This window comes from Siphateles boraxobius, unplaced genomic scaffold (assembly GCF_051911475.1).
Source record: "Siphateles boraxobius isolate OS27281-9 unplaced genomic scaffold, OSU_SipBor_1 5, whole genome shotgun sequence".
NCBI classification, from domain to species: Eukaryota; Metazoa; Chordata; class Actinopteri; order Cypriniformes; family Leuciscidae; genus Siphateles; species Siphateles boraxobius.
This window is the reverse complement of record NW_027509141.1, coordinates 2,341,791-2,350,354: the sequence shown is the minus strand read 5'-3', so window position 1 is coordinate 2,350,354 and position 8,564 is coordinate 2,341,791. Positions and strand designations below refer to the sequence as shown.

The window sequence follows — 8,564 nt, the reverse complement described above, 5'->3', positions numbered from 1 at the left end:
TTGGACCCGATGAATGCTGTTTACGGCTATAGTGTAATTGTTTTTATACATTTAATTTATTATTTTAAAGTGGTGAGAAAGATTTTTTAATTCGTAAAGTTAAATTGTTTATTATTTTGATGTTTTCCTGCTAAAAATAAATTGTGGCAATATCACATTTTTAAGAAAATTTCTGTTGGGAATTGTGTTATTTCTGCCAGAACAATCCTGCTTTAAAAGTGAATACCCAGAAAGTAAAATATGAAAACCATGTACTTTATGTAGTATTTTATTTATGCATGACGGAAGCCTCTCTCTTGTCTCCACACAAAAGCAATTCACTGTATCACTGAAGTGTCTGTAGTCTTTAAAGAAACAAATAACAAAACCTGTCCTTTTTTTGCATTCAGAAGATTTATGGTAAACCCTTCAGATGAAGAAAAATAATTCATGAAAGTTTTTACATCAGATTCTGCAATATCATGCAAGAAAGAAAGTTAAATACTGCTGACGCAGTTTCTTCTTCAATCAAAACTCCCAAAAACAATTTGAAGGTACAACTTCTATTGCTTCTTTCTTTTCCAAAAGGAATCATGGATATCCAAGTATGCAAACAGTAATATCGTTCCCAACGCTTTGGAGAGAGGCTTTATCTAGTAACTACAGGCTAATTATATGTGTGTGTGCGCATGTGTATAAACATACATACATGTTGAGTTCATAACCTTTTGTATCCTTTGGGCCCTGCAGATAACCGATCATATTTATTTAGTTCAATAATGTCCTTAAAAAGCTACACAAGATTTGTAGGTTCTTTATAAAATGTGTTGCCTTGAGCATCAGTGAATGTTGGAGCTTTATATAATAAATAACAAGAGGATTATGTGTGTAAATTCAGTTATTTTGGTGGAATATATGCTGATAACTTGTGTGAAATACTATATGCACTTAACAGTATGCAATTTGCATTTAATAAGCTACACACATACACACACACACACAAACTGTATATGTCTATATAGTTTATCATTTCACACACATATCTCTCCAGTGTTTTAAAAATTATATTAGCATAGAAAGGTCCTTAAAATACACAAAGTTTGTCGCTATAGAACTAAGAGTTTTAACAAATTCAGTTATATAAACATACATGTAACATAATAAAGAAAATTGGGAAAATATCAGTCATTACACAGAAATGCAGCAATCTTTTGTCAATAAACAGCAGACATTCCTCTGAAGATGTATTCGGTTTTCAGTTGCCATATAACCAAAAAGCATTGAAATGCCCAATTCAATCCTCTTTGTCCACTGGCCACAAAAAAAAAAAAAAAAAAACACAGACGAGACTCTCGTCAAACAGTAGATATCATGTTAATGATAAGATGAGAAGTTAATAAACTGACAAATACAATATCGTTTGGTACAACAATAACATCAGACCTCTGCCATTTTGCTCTATTAGTGGCACACAGGAACTGAAGACATTGCAGACTCGCAATATCTGAACCTGTGCATCAGACAACACTGCTAGATCACACTGAAACCTGCACTTTATCCTCAACCTCAGAAAAAAAACATCAGTTTATCAACAAAACAACACAGCTGTGCTGGTACACAAGGCAATAAAATGTTAAAATGACTTTAGAAAGAAAACAAAAGGCAGTGTATCTGCCTCGTGTCAAGATTTCAGTAAAATAATATGTATATAATTACTATTTCATAACCAAGGTGTAAAAAAAAAAAAGTAGTAGTACAAAACAAAATAAACGAGCACATCCTAAGGCCACAAGATCGTATATGTTGCACATATAAATCTGTACATAATATAGTGGGTCTTTTGGACGTTTTCATCACGTGTAATGTATGTATTAACAGTGTAGTCAATACTTAAATGAATCTCACAAGAGCTCTGCCATATATCACTCTAAAATCAGCAAAAAATATTTAGCATTTAGAAAATGAAGCTTATTTTTAGGACCAATAGATAATTTTGCACTATGACATTTCAACCCTTCAATTCTCATTACAAAATGCACCAATTTTAGAGTTGTTCTGTAATTCTGTGATTATGACTTAAGGCAAGACAAAGTTAAATGTATTACCAGTTGAAATATATTTTAAAGGATATTTAAAATAATGTTTACATTATACTGATAAAAGTATCAGTGAAATGCAAAATAATGTAACATTGAAAAACTTAATGGCCTTATTTTCTTTATGAAAAATATAATTTGTGATTTTGAGGACCAATGACCCACACACGGCCTTGAGAGATTCTGTAAAATGATCCTAGTCATTAAGGGAGTGATGTCACTTCCTGTGAGCAGAACTCAACTGATGGTGTCACTTCCACCAGCTCACAGCACTAATAGAGAACAAACCAGCTGTTACACATAGTAATATACACATCTTTCAAATTATTACATAGTTACAATACCAGATCAAACATTTATCATTGAGAAAAAGCCTGTGAATGCTTAATGAATTCATATACAGAAGCGCACTGTGCACTTCCACATGGTCACACACGGGTACAGTGTTACAAACAGATCTTGCGATGGTTGGACATTACCCGAGTCCTCAGGACAGTAGGGTACGAACCCTCAGCAGGCCTATACATCACATTTGATGCTGATTTTAACCACACTATGCTGTTGAACTTACATAAAGTGTGTATCAATAGGTGTCAGTCAATAGATGATGGGCTGTACCTTTGCACATTTTTTTTTTTTGGTTAGTCACATGAAATTCCCATGTTAGGTGTGTTTTTTTGTTCCTTACGTCTTAAAAGTACCATAAAACCCCTTCTAACCCCATATTATATTACCAAAAAGTATAAAACAACCCTCGACGATCAAAAGAGAGCCTTGTGTTTCTCACTAAAGCAACAAAAGACGGGAGTTTCCCTCGTCCTCTCTGCGGCGCATCTCTCTGTGAGCGGCGGGTCCGAGTGCCGGTGGCGTCGAGAGAGAGGTCTGGGTGTGCCGTCTACTCAGGGCTTGTGTGTGTAGAGTATAGTGTCAGACGGCGAGCCGACCCGGGGCGGGGTGTAAGGGACTCCACGTGGACGGGGGGGCTTGGGTAGGCTCCTGGGAGAAAGAGCACGGCTGGGCCTCGACCTTTGTCACGCCGCGACCCTGGCACAAGCGCCGATGCCTCAACAGTCTGTCTGTCCGTGAGAAGTTCTGAAGGTGAAAAACACAAGTTTGACTATGTTATATTGGTTCCAACAAATGATTATTCTTCCTTGCGCTCATTCACACTTGGTACGATTGCTTGAAATCATTGAATCATTGCACCCAAATGATTATTGTTCCTTGTACTGTTGTCAAAAAGTACACACTTCGGTACCAAGTCAAATTTAAAAAACATGATGCTTGAGCGGAATCATAAACACCTCCCATTTTGTTCAAGCACTCATCGGATGTGTCTGTGATTGGCTACAATGCTCAGCGCTTCAAAAACATGTTATAAATATAAATCAATAACGCGCTTCATGGTGCGCTTGCACAGAAACACACAATCCGCCTGTAGACGCCTGCCTGTGCTTTCAAACGCTCCCGCTCCCGTTTTTTAAAACACTTTCAAACGCTCCCGTGAGTTGATCATTGTAGCCAATCACAGACATATCCGATGAGCGCGTGAACACAATGGCCAATCAGAGGTGTTTTACGATTCGGCTCAAAGCATCACAATTTTAAAATTTCAGTACCGACTTGGTACCGAAGTCTGAACTTTTTGACAACTCTACTCCCTTGTGCTCTTCACACTTGGTTTAAGCGTCAGCAGTTGTTATAGGGAACATGCTGAAAGTCACTGCAGAAACAAGGTTGTGTTGTGAAAATGTGCCGGACGAGCAGAAAATGACAACATAACGGAGACGTGTTTTGAAACCGGCGGAGACGACAGTGTGGAATAAAGCAGCTTATATCATTCAACGTTTCTGATGCTGCCTCCAGCGCGGCGGATACACATAAGCTGTGTTTCCATTTAAGATATGCTCAAAACTTTTGAGATATTCTCTAAATGTCGTAAAAAAAACTATTGTGAAATGACGCCATTTCCATTAACTGATGTTATACGACTAAAACTTTATTTTTTTCTTCTTGTGAGTAGTCATTCCAAAAATCATGGCAACGGTTGTCTGCAGGGTTTACATACATCCCAGTCCCTGCACTAGCCATTATTATTAATGAAGGAGACGTTAGGTGTGTTATCCAAGCATTAATGGAGAAGAAATCCCCTTATATGTGTGAGCGACACATATGAGGTGTTTCTGGGTGTTTCTTTGTTGTTTAGAACCCAGTATTCCCATATATTGTCTTTTATGAGTTTAATAAAGAACTCGGTCTCATCTTTTGTCCAAACATAAAACGCCTTCTTTAAAGAATGATTGACTGTTGTGTACGCCGGGTGAACTGTAAATGCGAAATAAACTGTTTCCATAGCAGGTTTGCGAAATATTCCTTTTACAAATTGACTGAAAAACCACCTCATGCCTCTGTCAGGAAAGTGAGTGTGAACACACATAAACACACTGTTTGATCCAATCATATGCCAGCAGTTCAATTTAATACGACTGCATTCATATTAGCAGTGAACTGTACCAACGTCTGCGTCAACAACATGAATGCATAGTGATGCTCTCATGAACGCGCAATAGAGATTAATATTTTGTATTTAAAGTGGTAAATTGATGTTTTGAAAAAAAATAAAAAAACACTCACGTCGCTTCATAAAATTGAGGTTAAAACACTGAGTCACATGGATTACTTTAATTTTACTTTACTACCTTTCTGGGGATTGGTGTCGCTGTCAATGAAGGGACAAAAAGTGCAGATTTCATTAAACAGATCTTAATTTGTGTTTGAGGGCGAGAAATTAGTGACACAATTTTGATTTTTGGGTGAACTAACCCTTTCAGTCAAGATAGTTTGACTGACCATGTCACTTTGAAGGTTCAGATGCTTCAATAATATAAAATACCTACCTCAATATATGCAAACAAGTATTTTTACATTCAAACCAAGTTTATATTCTTTGGGAAAATTGTATATAAATTAAATTAAGGCATTAAATCAAAGACGAACAAGTATCAAAGCATGCTCTCTATCATTGCAGCTATGAGCTCGGGCTGGATAATGTCAGTTTCTAGCACTTTTCTTTTAAATTTTGAACCAAAAGGAGAATACAAATAAGCACTGAACCATTTCCCCAGACAATATGTGTGCGGTGAGTAGACAGGATTCAATGTAAAAAGCCTGATTACAACATCTTCTCCATCTTCCCAACATTCAGTATTCTTCTGTTTAACTTCAGTATTCTTCTATTTAACTACAGTATACAGTTGTCTTGCCTTAAAACCCCCTGTTATAAAGCGTGATCTTACCTGCTGGCATCGCTCACACTGGTAAGGCTTTTCACCACTGTGAACACGCTTGTGTCTCTCCAGATGGTACCTCTGAATGAACCGCATGTCACACATGTCACATGCAAACGGTTTCTCTCCTATCAGAGAAAAACAGTCTTTATTAAAGCGCCCCACACCTTCATTCTCACAGCATGCCACAACAACACACAATAGAGACTCTGAAACACTGATTGTCATGTAAGGATCGAGACGGTGATTGTCATATGGGTTTCCATGAAGCATTAAATACAGAGTATATCCATGCTTAGAAATAAAGTAGATGACTTCATACAAACTCGAGTTTGTAGAGTGTGTTTAATATGGAATGAAAAACTGCTTGATTGTAAAGTGGCACACTGGGGTTTTGGTTTTAAAGATCAGAAACCTGCTTTGAGACTTTTTGTTCTTTCTGTTCGGAGAATAAATACGATTGAGCATTAAAATGTTTAAAAAGAAACATCTAGCGTGACTTTGTCTCCGTTTTTGCACCCCTTAAGTGAACGCAAATAAACGTAAAGGGATAGTTCACCCAAAAATGAAAATTGTCACTAATTATTCGCCCTCATGTCGTTCCAAACCCGTAAGACTTTTTTTCATCTTCAGAACACAAATGAAGATCTTTTTGGTGTAATCTGGGAGCTTTCTGTCCCTCCATTTACAGCCTACCCAACTACCACTTTCTACCATGCGAGCACTTTGAATAAAAACACAAAATTGACCACACACTTACAGAATATTAAATCACGAAACGTGTGTTTGTTTGCGCGATTTCATTATAAAGATCTTCATGTGTTCCGAAGATGAACGAAAGTCTTACGGGTTTGGAACGACATTAGAGGGTAATTAATGACAGAGGTTTCATTTTTGGGTGAACTATCCCTTTAGGACAGACTAAAAAAAAACATGGAGAAACGAGGCAAGAGCAACTACATAGATACTGATGCTACCAAGTATGTCTGAAATGACTCGCAAAACTCGCCCCCCAAGTGCAGGTACATTTTTTTTTATGTGTCTTGATGTTGATGCAAATATGATGCAGGATATGGTTAATTAATATTTCAAAAGTAAGAATTCCTATTCAAACTCATTACTAATGTTAATTTGAATAAGTCATTGTTATCTCATTGTGTCTGTTCCCATAAACACCCCAAACATACAAAATAGACAAACTTCAATCCAGGAATACTTAGTAAATTGGGGTACAAAGAAAGGACACATACCCGTGTGAGTGAGGCTGTGTCTTTCCAAGTGGTAACGTTGGAAAAACCGCATGTCGCACATCGAACAAGCATATGGCTTCACCCCTAAACGTAGAGTCAATTTTTAGTGAATGTCTTTACAAAACATTCAAAGCACCAAACAATTTTAATACCGTTTAAAAATGTAGAACATGATATTGATTTTTTTTTTTAATTGATCTGCAATGCTGACATTAACCGTGTCCCAATTCAGAGGCTGCATCCTTCCAAAGCCGAACAGCGGCGTGACGAAGGCTGTCCCGTTTCAAAGGCTCTTTCGAATTAGTGCGTATAAGCCTATAAGTGCGTCCTTCGTTCCCGGCCCACTAAGGAAAGAACTTGTCTATCCCAAGATACATTGCATCCCAGTGATGACTGGATTTTTTTTAGAAAATGCTAAAAATGTTTAATGAATCTGAATTAAATATTTTTTTAAAAATGGTTTGAATGAATGATTCAATGAATCACTCATAAAGACTTCACTTGTTGAATCAGCGTTTTTTGAACGAATCTCTTGAATAAACGATTTAATGACAACTACATTTTTAACAGTCACTTGATGCCACCTGGTGGTGGCGTAACAATTTAATCGATTCAATCGTTATTTGAAGGGTCAAGTTACTTTCAAAAGGGGATTTACTCTGTTTTGAAAACTTTTGTAGATATCAGTATTTACATCTGAACTACAAACTTTTATCTTAGTACTTCTGTGATACTCTGAATTGTTGTAACGCAAAATTACTGATACTGTGTGGCTGAAAGTGAATCAGTTTCATACCTAAACATGACACCTGTTCTCTCTGGATCAGCGGCAGTGCAAACACAGATCTGAATGTTTCTGTGTGATTTTGTCACAGGTTTAATAGACACAGGGGAATCATTTAGGAATGAGATTGTGTGGGAGTTTAAATTGAGATCGCAATCTTTTAACGATTAATCGTGCAGCTCTAGAGAACCTACTTAGACAGGTTGTGTACCCTGTTTTGTTTACAGACAGTTGAATATAAAAAGTCACAGAAACAAACGTTACTGGCACTCATCAACGGTAGCTGTCACAGTTTCTAGGCGACAAGAACAATCCTCCGTATGCTAGACCGTCCCATTTAACAACGTTAGGTTCAAGCTTTGCGCACTTCGAAGGATGCAGCCTCTGAATGTGGACACAACTATTATGTCCATTTCACTCATTACAGTTCGCATTTGAATGGTTTTAAATGGAAAGAAAAATTTCTACGCAATAGAAAAATGATGTTTCTGGAGTTCCTTCTAATAAGAGATGTGTCAAAATGATCTTCTGTAGTAATCAAACTTAAGCCACAAAGGTTCACTATAAAGCTTCACCTCAATCTCAAAAAATAAGAATATTTATGCTAATCTCATTTCAAAATCAATTTATGTATTTATCCAGGTCATAATAATGGGATAGTTGTTCTCAGTACCATAGTGTGAAGTAAAAAATAAAATAGTACCTAAAGTAGTAGCACTATTCGTTCAATTATTAAATGTCATTGACTCTGATTTTAAAATCTGAAAACGGTTGCTGTGCAAAACCGAATTGAAAGTCATTTAGCATGCAGAAAACTAACTTTAAGTACAAAAAGACAGGGGTTTGAGATGACACATACCCGTGTGAGTGAGGCTGTGTCTCTGCAGGTGGTAACGCTGAAAAAACCGCATGTCGCACATCGAGCAAGCGTACGGCTTCACACCTGAATGCACAAGGCACCAACAGTTCAGGTATGCCTCTGTTAATATAGCATTTATGGGTAAATAAATAAATACTGCTCATAGCATGTGCATCTGCAGAACTTAATTTCAAAGCAGATGCTTTAATTAGATGTATTAATCATGTATTATATTGAACATAAAAATGCTTGTGTGCCACAAAGTATTAGTTATTAACCATGCCTGTTGATAATCACCTCCTCTTTAAC

General features: G+C 36.8%; 1 protein-coding gene across 46 annotated transcripts in view; it reads right to left on the bottom strand.

Annotated features, from left to right (window-relative positions):
* Positions 1-252: 252 nt before the first annotated feature.
* znf740a (zinc finger protein 740a) overlaps positions 253-8,564 on the bottom strand; it is a 29,972-nt gene continuing 21,660 nt past the window's right edge. For 34 of the 46 annotated variants that reach the window (XM_077204437.1, XM_077204443.1, XM_077204455.1 and 31 more), the window contains 4 exons: positions 8,256-8,339; positions 6,613-6,696; positions 5,372-5,490; positions 253-3,167 (listed from right to left, as the gene is read on the bottom strand). In XM_077204437.1, coding sequence (XP_077060552.1) covers positions 3,003-3,167; positions 5,372-5,490; positions 6,613-6,696; positions 8,256-8,339 — 452 coding nt within the window. In that variant the 3' untranslated portion in view covers positions 253-3,002. The remainder of the gene's footprint in view (positions 3,168-5,371; positions 5,491-6,612; positions 6,697-8,255; positions 8,340-8,564) is intronic. The other 12 variants (XM_077204464.1, XM_077204476.1, XM_077204451.1 and 9 more) reach the window with 1 other exon arrangement.